General features: G+C 50.2%; 1 protein-coding gene and 1 non-coding gene across 3 annotated transcripts in view; both read right to left on the bottom strand.

Annotated features, from left to right (window-relative positions):
• MYO10 (myosin X) overlaps positions 1 to 18,854 on the bottom strand; it is a 201,656-nt gene that overhangs the window by 20,410 nt on the left and 162,392 nt on the right. Inside the window, exons 1-9 of one of the 2 annotated variants that reach the window (XM_058680035.1) lie at positions 18,623 to 18,767; positions 16,895 to 17,019; positions 16,698 to 16,812; positions 11,106 to 11,212; positions 10,240 to 10,449; positions 9,888 to 9,933; positions 8,003 to 8,887; positions 7,107 to 7,230; positions 1,910 to 2,153 (exon numbers count right to left, since the gene is read on the bottom strand). In XM_058680035.1, coding sequence (XP_058536018.1) covers positions 1,910 to 2,153; positions 7,107 to 7,230; positions 8,003 to 8,887; positions 9,888 to 9,933; positions 10,240 to 10,449; positions 11,106 to 11,212; positions 16,698 to 16,812; positions 16,895 to 17,019; positions 18,623 to 18,625 — 1,859 coding nt within the window. In that variant the 5' untranslated portion in view covers positions 18,626 to 18,767. Of the gene's footprint in view, positions 1 to 1,909; positions 2,154 to 7,106; positions 7,231 to 8,002; positions 8,888 to 9,887; positions 9,934 to 10,239; positions 10,450 to 11,105; positions 11,213 to 16,697; positions 16,813 to 16,894; positions 17,020 to 18,622; positions 18,768 to 18,854 lie in introns of those variants that run through there. The other variant, XM_004583754.3, reaches the window with a different exon arrangement.
• Positions 11,721 to 11,834, bottom strand: LOC118758230 (U5 spliceosomal RNA). The gene has a single exon (XR_004995602.1). It is a non-coding gene; the product is annotated as a U5 spliceosomal RNA (small nuclear RNA).

Raw genomic sequence — 18,854 nt, 5'->3', positions numbered from 1 at the left:
AAAAAGAATAATGGGGAGCTGTTACTATGGAAGATGAGTAAATAACTCATTTCAATATAAAAAAATGAAAAACCTCAATGTGCCTCACTGACCCTGCTTCACGGATCATGGCAGCAAAGGGAACACTCTGTGTCATCAGTTTAATTCTGATAAAGCACCCAGAGAAGAGAAATTCCTGAAGTAGGGCAGAGCAAGCTGCGAAGTCAGAGGCGTCCCTTGGTGTCTGTGCGGCCATGGTCCCAGGACCCCTGGGGACGCCAAAGCTGCAGAAGACAGAGGCATCCCTTGGTGTCTGTGGGGCCATGGTCCCAGGACCCCTGAGGACGCCGAAGCTGCAGAAGACAGAGGTGTCCCTGGTGTCTGCGGGGCGGGGCCATGGTCCCAGGACCCCTGAGGACGCCGAAGCTGCAGAAGACGGAGGTGTCCCTGGTGTCTGCGGGGCGGGGCCATGGTCCCAGGACCCCTGAGGACGCCGAAGCTGCAGAAGACAGAGGTGTCCCTGGTGTCTGCGGGGCGGGGCATGCTTCCAGGTCCCCTGGGGACGTCAAAGTTTGCAGATGCACTCGAGTCTCACACCGAACGGCAGTCTATGCATTTAGCCACACACCTCCTGTGTATGTTCGGTGTCCTGTTACACCTGAGGTAGGTGCTACACAAACAGCTGTTGGGCTTCATTGTTCAGGGAACAGGACAAGAACAAACGCTCTGCGCATGGCCGGGACAGACATGATCTTCCTCACTTCCATTTTCCACCTGTGGTTGGCTGTATTTGTGGATGTGGAAGTCATGAATAATGGGCTGCTGGTACCTGTTTCCTCTGCTGAAATTCACTACTATGTCATTCTCTCCTCGACCCACTGTCGGCCTCCCTCCCTCTCTGCCTCCTGGCCTTTGGGCTCCCCTTCCACAGCAGGAATAGAAAGGCAGGGTTCAGAGGAGACAGTGGGAGATGACAGAGCCAGGCCCCATCTATTACTGTGGAATTCAGACTCGAATGTCCACACACCCACTCTTCCTCCTAATACCCCTATGGGGGCAATACAAATATTCAGGGCTCTGTTCTGGACATTTTATGAAGTGACCTTAAAGTTAAGCACATAAAAGCACTTTCTCTCCTCGTTTAACTTTCCACTTTCCATTGAATAATTTTTCAAAATTGCTGATGCTGCCAGATGAGAAACACCATTTCCTGCCCAAGTCTCACGACTTAGGGAGTTCATTTGATCTCTCCAAGCTTAGCTCACCAATCTTCTAAATATCTGTGGTTGCCCCGCTGGGAGTGGAATATGCCTACAGGTTATCTCAAAACAACTTTGCATGCTTAATTGTCTAGTTGCCCAAGAAAATCAGCTGCCCTTAACCCCAGTGATTTTCTAACAGTACTTAAAACTTCTTAACAAAACTAACAGGCCGTGGAAAATGCAAAACTTTGGATCTCTAAGGGGGACAGCGCACAAGGCAGCCATGGGGGTGGCTGCAGCAACCCACATAGGAGCAAGGCCAATGACGCCATGCAAAAGTTACTCCTCCCACAGCCAGGCTGCTCCCAGTGTAGCTAACTTGTCTGCTGGCTGATGGCTAGACTGAGCAAGAATTGAAAGTGATGAGCTGACCCACACAGGGATTCTCCACCTACTGCTGCCCAGGCCCATCATCCCACCTGCATGCACTATTACAGTTCCAAGAGGCTAATCCATCCTCACAATGAGAGCCCCACGTCAGGGACAATCATACACAGATGAGTCTCGCTTCCCAGCTCCCTACACATGTGATCCTCAGAAGCACATCCTTGGGACTCCCTGCACACCTGCTCGACTCACCGCCCCAAAAGCACCCACAGTGGAGCCTTGGACCCCAGCAGCCCCAGACCTCCGCCCGCCACGCCCACAGCTGGGCTCCATCAACGTACTTGGCCGTGCGGACGTCCACCGTTCCCTTGAGCTTCTCCTCGCTGTCGTTCTCGAAGTACATCAGCTTGGACTGGCGGAGGACGAACCAGCGCTTCTTCCAGTTCCTCCGCGACAGGGTGGATGAGCCGCCGCCCTTCTTGTGCAGCCAGCCTTGCTTGAGGGCCTCCTGCTTGGAGCGGAACCACAGGAAGGTCTCGTCCTTGAGGACACACCAGCGGCGTTTCCACGAGTTCATCAAGCCACCTGGGGTTCAAGGAAAGTCACCGAGATTGAGCCCAAGGGCATCCACAGCGGGCTTACAGCTTCTCCTGTCTTTGGGCCCTCCCAGCAGATATGCACCCCACGTTCCAGGGTGCCCTGGATGACCAGCTTGATTGACCTGTCCGGGAATGCCAGCCTTTCCTTGTGTTCACAGCCACTGGGAAAACGGAAAGCAACTTACAGAAAGACAAGGAACAGAATGACACTCTATGCCCCAGGAATGAGTCAGGAGCCAAGGGACAGAACCGCTGCCACGTGGACAGGTCACACCTCCCTCCAAATGCTTCAGATGGGACAGTATTTGAAAACAATGTCAACAGTTGACATCTTTTCTTCTTTATCTGGTTAATGTAGGAACGAGAATCGTCAGTGACTTTGGAGTTTAGCAATAAAATCCAGCTTAGATGGGAAAAGAAACTATGATTTTGCATAAACACAAAAGTATTGTCACCTACAATTTGTTTTGATAGGTGCCCTTGAACATGCAGCAAGGACTTTTCCCAGGACTTCTATGGATGAGAAAATCCACAGAGAGGGGTGGGCGCAGTGAAGCAGTGGTTAAACCAACACTTAGGAAGCCTCCATCCCATATCAAAATGTAGCTGTGAATCCCAGCTACTCAACCTCCTATCCAGCTTCTTGGTACTGTGTCTGGGAAGGCAGCAGATGATGACCCAAGCACTTAGGCCTCTGCCAACCACATGGGGGCTCAGATGGAATTCAAAGGCTCCTGGCTTCAGTCTGGGCCAGTCCTGGCTGTTGCAGGCATTCTGCAGAATGAACCCATGGATAGAAGATCTCTCTCTCTCCGCATATTAGTCTTTTTCTTCTTTCAAATATTTATTTATTCAAAGGCTAAACTCATAGAGAGGGAGAGACACATAGCTCTTCTATCTGCTTGTTGACTCCCCAAGTGGCTGCAACAGTGAGGGCTGGGCCAGGCCAAAGCCAGGAGCCAGGAGCTTCTTCTGAGTCTCCCTCATGGGGGGCAGAGGTCCAACCTTCTGAGCCATCTTCTGTTCTTTTCTCAAGTCCTATCAGTGAGCTGGATAGGAAGTAGAGCAGCCGGGACTCAAATCAGCACCTATATAGAATGCTGGCATCGCAGGGAGCAGCCCTGCCCACTGTGCCACAATGCTGGCTTTCTCTAGCTCTTCAAATGAATAAATGAGCAAATGAATAAATAAGTATCTGTTAAGAATGCACAGTGGCTCAAATCGCTAAAAGCAAATTATATAAAATCTGCATATAACCCATATACATTTTTCTGTAGACATTATTTAATTTTCGCATTATTTAAGATTCCTACAGTGGAAATGCTATGTAAACAGTTGTTGGGCTTTCTGCCTAGGAAGTAGCGACAGGAAATAAGCACGTGTTCAGGAATAGCGCAATTTTTTTCCTACGTATTTCTGATCTGCTACCGGTTGATTCCCCAGATAGTGGGCAGTGACACTGGAGGGCTACAGAAGGCCACACAGACACCATGAGACACGTGAGAGCCCAGCACGGAATCATCGGGCTAACCAAGAGGAGAGAGCTGAAGAGTGGTTCACCAGCAGAAAACCACTTTTGGTTGAGACAAACAAAAATATACAGATATTATCTTTCATGGGATTAAACAAAGTCCAATTTCTCCAGCAAGATCATTTTATCCTAGTATTTCAGATTCCCCAAGGAGACCAAGAGTTACACCTTCTTACCATCACTCAAAAATCCGCTTTATGTAACACAGTGGAAAAGTAATTTGCTTTGCTTCCCATAAAATTGTCTGTAAGGGTTTTCTTTTTAATCAACCAATAACACATAGAGACATTTAAACATATTTCAAGTAAGTATAAATAAAATGATTTTTCATAGTTTGCAAAATAAAGTAGAACTTTTTAGGTGGTCCTTTCAATGACTACATCACTGGCTGTAGATCTAAGCCTTGCAAGAAAACAAAGCAGCAAAGACACAACTGGCTTGCACTTAAGGTGCGAGGGGCGCATGGTGCACCTGCTGCACTGAACTTGACAGATGTGCTCGTTTCCTGTATCCCTGCTCACAGAGCCGAGGCATCTTTTGGGAGCAAGCCAAGCTCTGGAACGCTTCCAGTACAAACAGCTCATCTGCCAAGGACTCTCCGAATGAAACATGATTATTTTTTTGATTTGTGACTTTAAAACTGGGTTTCTCAAAACAAGCTCAGGGAAGAATTCTAGCACAAAGCTATTCTACTGATTTATCATCTGTAAATGATACAGCTTATTCCTGTTTCAAAGATTAGAACACAGTAGCCCTTGCTGATAACTTGTTTAATCAGGTACTCTTCTCTTTGGAGCAGCACTCCCAGGCCAGTCTCAACTCCGTGTGCTTTCTGAAAGCTGCTCAATTTTAAGAATTTGTTCACAGCCATGAATTTTCTCACTGTCAACATTGTTAGTAGGGCATTAGGCTGGTGAAAGCTCATTTGTGCCCATAAAATACAAACGCGATTTCTCTCTCTTCCCCCTCCCCCATGTTATTTGAAAGGGAGAAAGAGACAGAGTGAGCCAGAACCCCCCAGCTTACTTCTCAAACACCCACAACAGCTGAGGGCAGGCCCAAGCTAGGAGCCAAGAACTCCAGCCAGGTCTGCGACAAGGGTGGCGGGGGCCCAAGGCGGCCCAGCATCCACTGCTTTCCCACGCACATTTCGTGGGGAACTGGACTGAAAGCGGAGTAGCCAGGACTGGAACTGGTGCTCAGTTATGGGATGGAGGTGCCACAGATGGAAGCTTAGCCGGCTATGCCACGATGTCAACCCCTAGGGTCCTGATTTTTTAATGACAGTTTTCCCACCCTCTGCCAAGTGTTCCAAGGCTGGTTACATCACTTGGTTAAAATCTTTCAACATATATATTACTGTGATGCTCCTGTATACACCAATAAGTGAGTTCTTCAACTCACAGCTGGAGGGCTTTCCATAAACTTCACAGGGAGCTGAGGAATGGCAGAATGTAGAGACTGGTACTGTGGTGTAGTGGGTTAAGCTACCACCTCTGATGACAACAGCCTTTAAGAATGGCAGTCTCTGGGCCTGGTGCGGTAGCCTAGTGACTAAAGTCCTTGTCTTGCATGAGACAGTATCCCACGTGGGTGCTGGTTCATATCCCAGCTGCCCCACTTCCTTTCCAGCTCCTTGCATGTGACCTGGGAAAGCAGCAGAAGACAGCCCAAATCCTTGGGACCCTGCACCCCCATGGAAACCCAGAAGAAGCTCCTGGCTCCAAGCTTCAGATCAGCTTAGCTCTGGCAGCCACTTGGGGAGTGAACCAGTGAACCCAGTGAACCCCTCTCTGTAAATCTGCTATTTCAATAAAAATAAATAAATCTCAAAAAAACAAAAAGAGTGGCAGTTCATGTTCCAGCTGACCCACTTTTTTTTTTTAAGATTTATTTACTTTTTTTTTTAAATATTTTTATTTTTTTTTATTACAAAGTCAGATATACTGAGAGGAGGAGAGAGAGAGAGGAAGTGGAGCTGCCGGGATTAGAACCAGCGGCCATATGGGATCAAGGCGAGGACCTTAGCCACTAGGCCACGCTGCCGAGCCCAGCTGACCCACTTTCCCACCCATCTCCCTGCTAATGCTCCTGGGAAAGGAACGAAGATGGCCCAAGTACCTGAGCCCTGCCACCCATGTGGGAGACCCAGAAAAAGTCCAAGCTGCTGGGTTCAGCTGGCCCAGCCTGGCTGCTGTGGCCATCTCAGGAATGAACCAGCAGATGGAAGACCTCTCTGCAACTCTGCCTTTGAAACAAGTAAAATATGCTCTAGTGCAGGTGTTTACCTCCTGCTTCAGAAGTAGAAATGGATGGAACAAAAATGACATCAAGTGAAAACGAAATTGTAAATGAAGAACCAAAAAAAAAGCAAACTGCTGAAGAAAAAAACAAACAAAAGAAAAAAGACGAAGGATGCTTACTGGGGCCAGTGCTGTGGCTCAACTGGCTAGTCCTCTGCCTTCAGGCCCCAGCATCCCAAACGGCCATTAGCTCATGTCCCAGCTACTGCAACTCCCCATCCAGCTCCCTGCTTGTGGCCTGGGAAAGCAGTCGAGGACGGCCCAAAGCCTTGGGACCCTGCACCCGCGTGCGAGACTCAGAGGAGGCTCAAGGCTCCTGGCTCCTGGCTCTGCACTGGCTCAGCTCTGGCTGTTGCAGCCATGTGGGGAGTAAATGAGGGGATGGAGAACTCTTCTGTCTCTAGATAAATAACAATAAAGGATGTTAACAAAAGAAGAAGCAAGGTAAAAAGTACACCAAACTGGCAAAGCAAAAGGAGTATAAGGGAGAAGAATTTCAGAGAAAAGGAGCAGGGATCCAACCTGGGTGACAGCGAAGGAGAAACTGCAAGCCTGGGGCAGCGAGGCAGATGGAACACGGGAAGAGGCTCAGGATGGGGAAGGGGTGTCGCTGGACCACAGCCCTTACTAACGCTGCCCCCACCGCACGTCCTAGGCCCCAACCAGCCTTGGGGCACAGAAGAACAATGGTGTGTGCAGCTCCTTGACCATCCCCCTAAAAACTGCCAACCTCTCACTGTCCTTGTCACCAACTTGAGGTGAGAAAACATTGTTTACCAACGCAAATGGGTTCCTAGTACGGTCCGCAGAGCGCAGTGCCATTCACATCAGCCGTGTGCGTGAGAAACAGAAAGCATGTGATGGGGCAGCGAGGGCAAAGCAGGAATCGCGTCCTGCCACCCTGCACTGAGGCCACGAGTCAGGGCCCCGTCCATCACGGGAAGACCAGGCCATCCACATCAACCATAGGCCATGGTGTCCTCTCTCCACCCAAGTGGCCTTGGACCAGGTCAGGGCTAGGGGTCCCTGTCAATAGCTCAGGAGGTCCCAGTTTTCCATGCCTGGAACCCCCCAACCCCACAACTCTGGGGGCTGTGGCTCCTACCTTTCATGTACAGAAAGCTGTGGAAATAAGGCAGGGTGACGCAGCTGTACACGGAGTCACGGCGGTAGGACAGCTCATCGTCTGTGTCAAACCGGGAGTCAAAGTCCTCCTCGCTGTCTTCAAACTAGACAAGGAGAGAAGCAATGGGGGCGCGGCCACGCACAACGCTGCACACAGACCCCACCGACCAGCGAGCTGCACCCCAGCTCCAGCACATGGGGTTCCAAAAGACCAACGTCAGGCCAGGTGCTTAGCTGGACTGATACACCAAAGGCCTGTCTGAATTCAAAACTTACCCTACCCATTCTAAAAGAACACTGCTGTTGTAAGGCTGTCATTTTAATTACACCACGCACACAAGAGTTAAGGCCTCCGAAGTGACTAAGCCAAAAACACTGTTCGGTCTGAACATGTCAACGGAGCATTGCAGGCAAGACCCAAGGCGGTGTGTAAGTAAATCCAGAAACTAGAAAAGATTCTTCCTTTCTACTCAGAACAAAAACTATGCCATGTGGAGTGGGTCACGAAGCCACTGCAAGCCAAGCGCCCGAGGATGCCCCCGCAAACCTCGTTCCAGTGCGGGGAGTGGCTCATTTCCCAACACAAAGCAAAGCAAGTCAAATGGCTCCATGCTACTACATGCCACTTTGCTCAACCAAAGGCAAAATCCTGGGCTTTGCACTCAGTGTGCAACAGGCACAGCGGAGTTCCAGCTGCTGCTACTACTCAGAAACAAGGGATTCCAGACTGTGTCAAAGGCTGTGATTAGAAGGCTCGGTTGCCCACGGAGGGACCAGCCTCAACTCCACGGATGACGGCACAGGGACACGGATGGAGAGCATTTCCACTGCTCAAGTGGGCACCCCGGGCAGGCGGTGGCAGGTGCAGCTACTCACCGAGGACTGAGCCCCCTCGGAGCTGAACCGGTAGGCCCCAGAACTGTTGTAGGTGCCCACGGAGCAGCGGTAGTCCGGGGACCACTGGCTGCCGCAGGAGTTGGAGAAGGTCACGCTGCTGCCGGACGTGATGGCGCCGTCCTCATAGTCGTCCTGGTCGTAGTCGTAGTCACCGTCCGGCGAGGGCAGGTCCTCGGTGTTCTGGGGCATGCAGTAGGTGGACTCGCCGCTGGAGGAGTTGTGCAGGCTGACCGAGTCCTGCACGGACGGGGCAAGCAGCACTGTGCTGTCCGCGCTGGGGCTGGTGGGCACCACCGTGTCGTTCATGTAGGGGTCCTCCTCGGACGAGTCGTCGCTGGTGCGGATGCCGCTGGTGCGCTGGTCCGAGTGGCCGTGCTCGCTGGGGTTGGGGGAGTCCTTGAAGGCGTCGTCGTCCGCCTCAAAGCCCTCGTCCACCTCCTCCTCCGGGTAGGGCTGGCTGAAGTTGAAGCTGGGCTTCTCGGCACTGGCGCTCTCGGCCAGCTCGCTCAGCTCACCGGAGAACTCGCTGCCCACCGACAGCGAGCGCTCGATGTTGCGCACGCACTCGTCAATCTCGTCGAAGTTGAGGGACTCGAGGAACTCCTGGGCGGCGCGGCAGGCCTCGTCCTCCAGCCTGCGCAGCTCCTCGTCCCGCAGCTGCTGCAGCTTCTGCAGGGAGGCCTCAGTCAGCGACAGCTCCTGCTGCTCCTTCATGCGCTGCAGGTCTTCGATCTCCTTCTCCAGGCGCAGGATCTCTTCCACCTGCTTGTTCTCCTTCTGCTTCTGCAGTTCCCGGCTCAGTTCGGCCTCCTTCTGGCTCCGCTGCAAGGCTTCCAGCTCCCGTTGCTTCCTCGCTGCCTCCTCCTGCACGGGACAGAACCAGGGGATCGGAGGCCACCTCACTACAGGCAGCTCAAGCAGGGCTCCCCATGCAACGACAAGAAATTAGGGATGTTCAGGGATCCTGTGTGTTCCCTGCCACCGAAACTCGGACCCTGAACCTCGGGATGTGACTGTATTTGAACACAGGATCATTAGCGAAGTCATTAAATCAAAAAAAAGCTTTTAGGGCCTTGCATGGTAGCCTAGCGCCTAAAGCCCTCGCCTTGCACACGCCAGGATCCCATATAGGCGCCAGTTCTAATCCCGGCAGTTCCACTTCCCATCCAGCTCCCTGCTTGTGGTCTGGGAAAGCAGTCAAGCATGACCCAAAGCCTTGGGACCCTGCACCCACATAGGAGACCCAGAAGAGACTCTGAGCTCCTGGCTTTGAATCGGCTCAGCTCCAGCCATTGCCGCTGTGTGGGAAGCCAATCAATGGATGCAAGATCTTCTCTGTCTCTCCTCCTCTCTGTGTATCTGACTTTCTAATAAAAATAAAATCTTAAAAAAAAAAACAGAAGCTTTTAGGAAAGATCTTGATCCTATCTGGTCCTTACACACACACACACACACTCTCTCTCTCTCTCTCTCTAGGACAGAGGGAGCACCAGTGATGCCCACAGAGAGGAGCCCTTAGAAGGGGCCAAACCTCCTAGCAACCCTGACCTTGGATTCCATCTTCCCTCCAGGACCCTGGGAATGGGCCGCCCCTGTTGATCAACCCACCGGGTCTGGCATTTGGCTACAGCTGCCCAAGCAAATTGGCACAGAGGTTGTATAGGTTTGGGTAAATCATACTGGTGTGATTTACACTAAAACACCTTAAGAACTTGGCTAAGCTCCACTCCCTTGTAAGCCTAGAAATTACACCATAAACCTGTCCTCCCAAGCTGTTCTTCCGGTGCCTTTCTGCAATGTGGAACCCTGCAGCGGGGAGGGAAGGGATGCACAGAGGGCAGGTGGTCTCTGCTGTGTGTGTCACCTGCTGGGCACGGAGCTCCGCTTCCTGGCACGCTCTTTCTCTTTCCCTAGAAATAGAAGAGACAGAAGTCAAAATCAACAGCAATAACCTGAGAGCCATCGCTTGGTGACAGCTAACTTGTATACAAAGAAAAAAGCAAACTTCGCTTAACAACCAAAAAAGACAGAGCTCTGCCTTTTTATTTTGTTCAAGAATAAAAACACACGCAGAATTGCATCTTGGGTGCTGCTGGGAATTTCATATTCCACAGGAGGCTCGGCAGCGCCCCCTGGGAATTCCTGCCGCACCTGCAGCCATGCAGCACAAGTGCTTCTGGGGTTTCATCCCAGCCGGACTGGGGACTGGCCCATACCTCTCTTCCTCCTCCAGTTTCCTCCTCTCCTCTCGCTCCCGCTTGTCGGCCAGCAGCTGTCGGTAAACTCGCCGGGCACTCTGGCCTCGGAACTGCTTCTGGAAAACGATGGCTGCATTCTTGAGGTGCAAAAACCGCCTCCTCAGCAGGCAGGCTCTGCAGTTCTTCTGGATGGTCACCACACATTCAAGGACCTTCCGGTACTGCTTTCTGCAAAGCAAAAAAAAAAAAGGTTGTGGTGGAGGGTAGAGCCTGGAGTGCTGTGGTCCTGGGGCTCACTCAGAGCTACTCCAAGGAGCCTGCAGGGAGAGCACCTAGCTTTGGAATGACTCATTCCGGAGAGGGGGAACCAGGCAGCTCCTCAGGTCAAAACAGAGAAACAAAGGAAAACCAACAAGCCAGACCAAAGGAAGACCCAGTCACTCTCCTGGCTTTGTGGCAGCAAGTTGGGTAAAAAGGACCCCACGGGATCTGCTCTAGTCCAACCCACAGGCCACCCCATCGCAGCAGAGGCATCTTGAGTTGGGCGTGAACTAAAATGCACACACATGCACACAGCTGTACAGCGGCCTGAGACGAGGGTGGGAATCAGAGTCCACAGCTGGGCTGCTGGGGCCTCAGCACCTGATGGGTAGGCGCGAGGTGGATCATTTCCACACCGCAGGGAGTCCCTAGCAGTCGATGCGCTAAGGCAGATGCAAAAGCATGAAGATCAGTCTTCCCACTTTGCGCGGGTCCAGCTGACCTGGGCTTCTGCCCGGGGACTCTGCAGTTCACAGCCAGCTGTGGCTAAGCTCCTGCAGAACACCAGGCTGGGAAGTGCCCTGAGGGAACTCCAGGCCTTCTCCCCTCAGACAGGTTCTTACCTTGCCAAGTAGCCCAAAATATGGGCCCGGATCACCATGGCTGCACGAGTAACTTCCTCCTCCCGCTGTTTCTCTAGCTTCTGCTCCAAGGACTCTCGAAGGAAGACCTGCCCGGAAGGAGGAGACATCTCTGTCAGTGACCTTTCTGGAACACAGACATCCGGCTCTCCTTACATCTGCTCCGAACTCACATGGCCATGCTTTCCAGAACAGTCTGTTTATTAAATCCAATCAAGACATATGACAGAGAGTAGAAAATAAAAAGGATACATAAAAAAAATAAGTCTTGTTGTGGTGGTTGTTGGATTCAACAGGCAAAACTCCAACTTTCTAACTAACTGATAACACAGCAGATTGGGACAAACAACACTGTTCCTTCACGGAGCCTCAGTAGCAGACAGACACAGAAGACAGGAAGGGATGCAGATGGGAGGACATTTGGGAAATTTCTAGAATGTTCTTTTGCTACCAGGGGAGTGAGAGGTAGGAGGAAACTCAGGAAAGTTCTGGAGTATTCTTTTGCTATCACGTTTAAACCCTCTCTTCATACCTACCAAGTACTAGGATCAGAGAATTCCAGCTTCAAAAATTTAAGTGTATATAAAAATGTTGACATTAAGAATATAACTTCTTAGTCTGTTGAGAATTAACATATTTGCCTATACCTCTCCACGGAAATCTTTAGTAAAAGGCTAAAGATTTATACGATCTGAAGAGAAACCAGAATATTATTTTGCCTATACTTCAGTTTGCCTATACTTCAGTTTGGCTTCTGTAAGGACATCGGAATTGTGACAGAACACACTGTAGCGAGTTCTTACTGAGAAAGAATAAATGAATTCTTTGGGTTTTTTACTTGATTGGGATGATACTCTGCTGGTTCTACCTTCAGACCAGAGATGGTCTCACCAAGAAGCCATTGAACTTACCAGGACAATAAGATGCTGGACTTTATGATTGGTCAAAACCTCCAATGAAAGAATCTCAACTGAGTTTGAACTATGGAACTACAGCGGGGTGGAGCAATCCACCGTGTGGGGTGGGGAGGGTTTGGGGAGGGGCGGGGAGAATTCCAGTGTATAAAAAAAAATGTGTGTCACATAATGCAATGAAATTAATTAAAAAAAAAAAAAAAGATTAAAAAAAAAATTTAAAAAAAAAATAAATGAATTCTAGGCTTGTTAAACTAGGCAGGTGTGTCTGTGACGGGCCCCGTGCATCAGACGTGAAAATAAGAGGACTCCCTTTTAATCAAGGTGGCTTTTCGTGTCGTCATTTCAGATTGATCATGTGCATGAAGTTTTTGATTCGTCCTTATTTAAAAATGTCAAACATTTCCTACACTTTTCTGCTAAGTCAGGAGGAGGTGTTTTTGGGCCCACCACCCTGTGACTCACGGGGTTCACATCTATTCCTAACTTGGATTTTCTAATATTTGTGAAACACTTGACTGAAATCATTCTCCCAAAGAAGATTTTCATACACTCCTCTTCCTATTGTCCCAATTGCTACGTTCTGTTGCCACTCACAGAGATCGCTCCATAGCACACACACAAAAATGGAATGGAAAAGATGGAAGCTATAGGATTTGGGGGGGGGGGGTGGGAGGAAGGGAATAGATGATTAAAGTTGTTCAGAAACACAAACCGTCCTTGCCCAAACCATCCATCAAAAGCAATTTCCATCAAGCCTGGACTTTAAGGAACTATTGCAAGTACTCTCCTGAGTTTCACTTTTGGTGTTGGTGGTGTTAATCGCATTCTTTTGCATTCATCAGTGTTAATAACGGGGCCAGTGCTGCAGCTCAACAGGCTAATCCTCCTCCTGGAAAGGCTGGCATCCCTTATAGGCACTGGTTTAAGTCCTGAGTATGCTACTTCCCATCTAGCTCCTTGCTGTGGCCTGGGAAAGCAGTGGAGGACGGCCCAAAGCCTTAGGACCCTGCACCCACATGGGAGACCCAGAAGTGGCTCCTGGATCCTGGCTTTGGATCTGCTCAGCTCCAAGCACTGTAGCTGTGTGGGGAGTGAACCAGCCAATGGAAGAGCTTCCTCCCTCCTTCTCTCTGTAAATGTGCTTTTTAAATAAAATAAACAAACCTTTAAAGGGGGGAGAATATGGTGGTGACATAACAGGCCCAGTGTCGACTCTAACGAGCATTCATTCATTATGCAATGAACGCACAGAATCATTATCAAACACATGTTTCCTCTTATCACCAGGAACTTTACAAACCTCCTGGTGGGCATGGGGATCAAGAGAGGCCGGCTTTCATCTCCTGCACATTAGAATGATGCTCTCCTGCTCCTCCTGCAAAATCACCCTCCTGGGTCTCCCTCACCAGCTGCAGGGCAAAGGGATGGGAGCCAAACTGTCTGAGTCCTGACTCGGCTTCGCTGGGAACACCGGCCCCGGATCACACAGTGACATGGGTGTGTTCAGAGAGCCTGTGTCACCCTGCCACGTTCCCAGGGTAACACGAGGATCAAGTCAGCCCGACCCAGGGCTGAGGGACAGAGGTATCACCCAACCTATCCGTGCCAGGCTCCACCGTGTAGCTGAGAGCAGGGCAGAGCTCGGTCAGGTGGGAAACAGCCCTGGGGCTCTTGTCCCTCGCAGAGCCCCTAGTTCCTTCCAGGATGACGTCTGGATAAACACAGAGCAGAGAAACTTGGCCAGTGCACCCGAAGGGTGAAGAAGGGAAAATGGGGGCAGGTTAAACTTTCCCTCAAACACCCACTTCCGATCCTCGAGCTCCAGTTCGAGGCCTGGCTACTCCAGCTTCCTGACAGGGGACAAGCAGCAGACCTTGGAAGAGCCAGCTGGCACTCTGCGTTCCCAGTCTGGCCTGATCCAAACCTGACTCCAGCAGGTGTTTCAGGAGTGAACCAGTAGATGGAAACACCTCTAAAATGTAAAAAAAGAAACGTTTTTTCTTAGTTAAAAAAAAAAAAAAAACACCTTTTCTTACAGGCAGCAAAGCTCACAGAAACAAAATCTAGTGAATAATTAAATCAAGGCCTGGTAAAAAGCAAAGGCATTCGGAGGACTCCATTCAAATGCTTCAATGTTTGCAATTGACTTCCCAATGTCTATGCCAACTGATAAGCTCCCATTCAATGTCCACTTCCAACTTTGTACCAATTAAAATTTAACTCTTCCTGGGAGCAGGAGGCAGCCCAGAGCCTGAGATACACACAGCACACATGAACGCAGGGTTTTTTCAGGGCTCCACTCCGGCCTTCAGCTTCCAGCTCGTGTACAGTGTGGGAAGCAATGGCAGCGGTCAACAGAGGGGCTTCTGATGCCCACGAGGGACACCTGGCCTAAGCTTGGCTCCTGGGCTGTAGCCCTGGGCTGGCTTCAGGGACTTGGGGTGGGATTCAGTAGACGAAACCTTTGTGGGATTGTGTTTTTCAAATAAATGACTCAACTACTTTTTAAAACTTAGCCCTTTGTTAAAGAGCTCTTCTTGAAAACTTTCCTGATCATTTCTTTTTTACAAAATGTTTTCTTTTTTAAAAAATCAAGATTTATTTGAAAGGCAGAGTTTCACAGACAGAGATCTCTCATCTACTGGTTCATCTACTCAATGGCCACAACACCCCGGGCCACGTGCAAGTTCACCTCTCCGGTGGGGAACAGGGACCCAAGTAGATGGTCCATTATTCACTGCTTTTCCAGATATGTTAGCAGGCAACTGCAAAGGGTGCAGCGGGGCCAGGACTCCAACCAGCATTCCCACATAGGACGGGCTTAACTCACCAAGCCACAACGGCCACCCTTGCCTCATCATTTCAATCTACAGGGCTTTTTCTCCAAGAGAAGAGAGCGCATTACTCATCAGATGCCGTCCTCTGATTTCATTCACCAGTCGCATGTGGGTGTCTTGCCTTCAGCACCACAGTGAACCGGCGGTTTGGCCCTCATCACTGCTCACTGCCCTGCTCCCGCAGTACACCCCCGGCCCTCCCAGGCTACTTTCCGTAATATAAAAGATAGTGAAGTTGGACTGGCATTTCAGAGCTCGGGAAAGGCAGCCAATGGCTAGGTAAGTCACAAAAATCTTTGTATGGGGCCATGAGATAGAAGGGGATTTTAGTTTATGCAGAGTCCAATTTCTTTTCTATTAAAAAAACAAACAACAATAACAACAACAAAAAAACAGGCGAAATTATTTGTGCTGTGAAGAGTTCCACTTGAACCACTTTCCCAGAAAGGGTTTTCTGCAAGTAGCTAAAAGGAGGACACGCGTGTGCTACATCTTACAGCTTTGCAGCACTAACAGGTGCACTGTGTGGAACATTCTCCACTAGATGAATGCCAGGCATCAACAGCAGGATGGCACAGCAGCATACTAAATCTTACAAGGGGTCCACGCTGAGAGGGACCTGGGTGCTGAGCGTGAGTCTGGGCTGCAGCCAACTCCATCAAAACCAGAACGGCCAAGCCCACGCTGGAGTGGGCTGTGGAAGTAGAGTAAAATCCTAGGCAGAAGGGTCCCAATGAGTTAGGGTCCTGGCTAACCTTCTGGACCATGGGTGTGACCTGCGACTGACTTCTACCCCAGGTGATGGCATGTGCCTGCTGGGATGACCCCACGGGAGACGTGTACTGAGCAGGTGCCGTGCTGTCCAACGAAGGGGACCACTCTTCCAGAGCAGAGACCTGACAACTGGCCTTCAGGGGACGCCCAGGCACTGGCCAACCAGCCGTCAGGGGTGCTGCAAGAAGCGCTCTCACTCTCTTCCTCTAGCTTCCTTCACCCTTTTCCTTCCCTCCTCCTTTTTTTCTTTCTCTTTTAAAATATGGAAGGTCCTTGGTTAGAAACTGATTGGGAAACGTGCAGCTACCTCTCTGGCATGCTCCTGCTGGGGCTCGGGCACGAGGAACGGCCTTCATGTGGGAAGACAGGCAGGTCCTCAAAGCCATGCTGGAGCGGGGAGTCCAGCTCTCCCACATGGGCAGAAGGGATTCCAGTAGGCTGGCCACCGTCACCTGGCCTTCCCCCGTGACGAGACAGCACAGGCAGGCAGAGCACAAGCAGAAAGCTGAGTGCTTTCCGGCAGCTCCCTGACATCGGGCGGCCTCAGGAGGAAGGTCAGGGCTCCTGTCCGGTGGGTGGGCCAGTCTGCCCACTACTTGGTTCCTGCCTGCAATAAGGGTTGAGGAGGCAGCACCTCCCAGGGAGGATTTTACTCATTACACTCTGGACTGGAACCTTATGGTGTTTCAGACTGCCTGCTGGTCTACCATACAACAGCTAAGGCAGCTTCATGGATACCTCCCAGAATTTGAATTATGGGAAGGGAGTTGGAATGGGCTGAGGATTCTCAAAGCCTCATCCCTCAACAATCTGTCACACACACACACACACACACACAACCAAAATGAGATATTTCAATTTGTCTCCCAATGAAACGTTAGTATCTGCCCAAGCCAAGGACTTCATGTGAAACAGGGACTGTCTGGACAGAAAAGATCATGGTAGCCTTGACAATAGCAGTTTGCTATAAAGCATGTGATCCAGGGAGCCTGGAGCCCGGCACACTCCAGCCCACAGCACTGGGGGTTGGAGGCTGCCGTCCCTACCTTGGTCCTCCCCAGCTGCCACTCGCTGCTGGAGGCGTCGTAGCGCTGCAGCAGTGCCGAACACTTCCCTCGGACGTCCTCGGGCAGAGCCTGGTTCCGCATCAGCACTTTATACCTGCGACCCACAGACACATGTCGTCAGCTTCTGCTGTAGCGCCCCGTCTCCCCCACTGCCTCAGAAAAGTAGATCCACTTGCCTTTTGTAAAAATCCTGGAAGGGTCTTCGGACCGCATACCCGGCCTTGCGGATTCGCACTGTCTCCAGCATCCCTGAGTACCGCAGCTGGTTCAGCACCACGGCCTGGTCAAACTGGTCTGGCATCTGAAATGTAGACATGTTGGAGAACCCCAGGGAGGCTGGGACAGGAAGCTCTCCCACCGCAGGTACACATTTACTCAGGCAAGTACCCACAAGAACGCTGCAAAAACAGAGGGGAAGGAGCCCCCGTGGACCCCGCACCTGCCTCAGCTACGACCACCTGCCACTATGCCCCATCCAGCAGGCTCTTCATACCATCTCACTCATAAAGATCTCAATGTACATCGTATTTCAATGTGAAAACTTGAAAAAAAAGATGCCGATAGATCTTTAATACTAATAGCCATGTTTCAAATATCTGATCTCCTTATCACAAATATACTCATAATTCAAAATCCATTTGTTCCCCCAAACAATTCATAAAGTGGCATAAAGCTGTTATTTTATTGTACTTTTAAAACTGCAATTTAAGGACACTGAAAGACACTTTTAAACTGCAGAAAAGAATGACCCAGTTAGGTGTCTGTCTGTCTCTCTCTCTCTCTCTCTCTCTCTCTCACACACACACACACACACACACACACACCCCACAGGGAGCAGGAAGGAAAAGGGTGGAGGGGAGAGAAAAGAGTGACATTAATGACAGAGAACTTAAAATTGTTCAATTCGTGGTCAAATGCCACAGTTACAGAGAATTCCACATTTCGATCATTAAAACACAGCGAGTCCAGCGCATAGCCATTAAGGACAAAGAAACTCAGCTTTGAAAGCAGCGTCCTCTTGTCTGTTCAGCTGCCAACAGCCCTGCTGCCAGGATGGGGCTTTCAGTGTAAAGCAGAAAAGTGGGTCATTTCCACCGTTCTAGATGTTGAGCCTTTTTTTTTTATTAGTCCAGCGACCCATTCCCTTTAATTAATTAGCATTTTGTTGTCCTATACAAGTGTGACTAAAAGGACCAAAACAAAACAAAAACAGTGCCATAGGATGCAATTGTTCAAAGTACCAAGAAAGCCAAAGCAGTCAGTCATTAACTTAAAATTAGGCTTACAGCCATATTATTAATCTCCACACTTCAAAACAAGCCAGAAGTAAATACCAGGTTCCCCTAAAGCCACTCTCTCAGATTTAATTTTTTTTCATGAAAACTTGGGTCACCGTCTTCCCTTGGATGGTATTCTAACTGGCCCCAGATCACCAATCAGAACAAACATTCAAAGCACAGGGGGTCCCCCAGTTTAGAGTCCTGATTTTTAACTACTCCGAGGAAAGTAAGAAAGCAAAAAAAAGCTGAGAATGGAATTACACGTGGTGACTGCTGCTGTTATATCTGAATTAAAAATAGGAAATGGGGAGCAAGAAAGTAGCTTGAGGGACACGAGGGGCTCAGCTTCTGTTCTGTTGGTCCAGGAATGGAATCTGAGCGACCAGCAGCAATGTGTGAAGACAAGCACGGAGCAAACGCAAAGGAACACGGAATTTCTCAATCAAAGACATGAAGCTAAAAGACTTCCCAAGCCTGGCTGACTCCCACGCTCCAACCCCCCACCCGGGCTTCTCTCCTTCCAATCTCTGTTTACAAAGTCTGGCACCTTCCAGGAGTTAGGAAAACATTCTCCGAGATCGCCCCCCAAGCTTCTCCTCCGCAGAAAAGTGCGTTCACACTCACCATCTTCCCGGCTCCCAGAGGGACATGCCACCTTCCGCGGGACTTCCAGACCAACACACATATGGAAAACGACAGTCACACTGGGCTTTTCCTCCTAGCTCAAGACACGGAACAATAATGAACTCCATTCCTGCGCTTTAAAAAGTGCCCGGTCGCCATGACAACCCTCCACTCCCGGGCTAATGAGTGTGGTGTGGTTGTAGGATTTGATACAGCCAGCGAGGGAGCGGGG

Source organism: Ochotona princeps, chromosome 23 (genome assembly GCF_030435755.1).
Source record: "Ochotona princeps isolate mOchPri1 chromosome 23, mOchPri1.hap1, whole genome shotgun sequence".
NCBI classification, from domain to species: domain Eukaryota; kingdom Metazoa; phylum Chordata; class Mammalia; order Lagomorpha; family Ochotonidae; genus Ochotona; species Ochotona princeps.
This window is presented reverse-complemented; position numbering and strand designations above follow the sequence as displayed.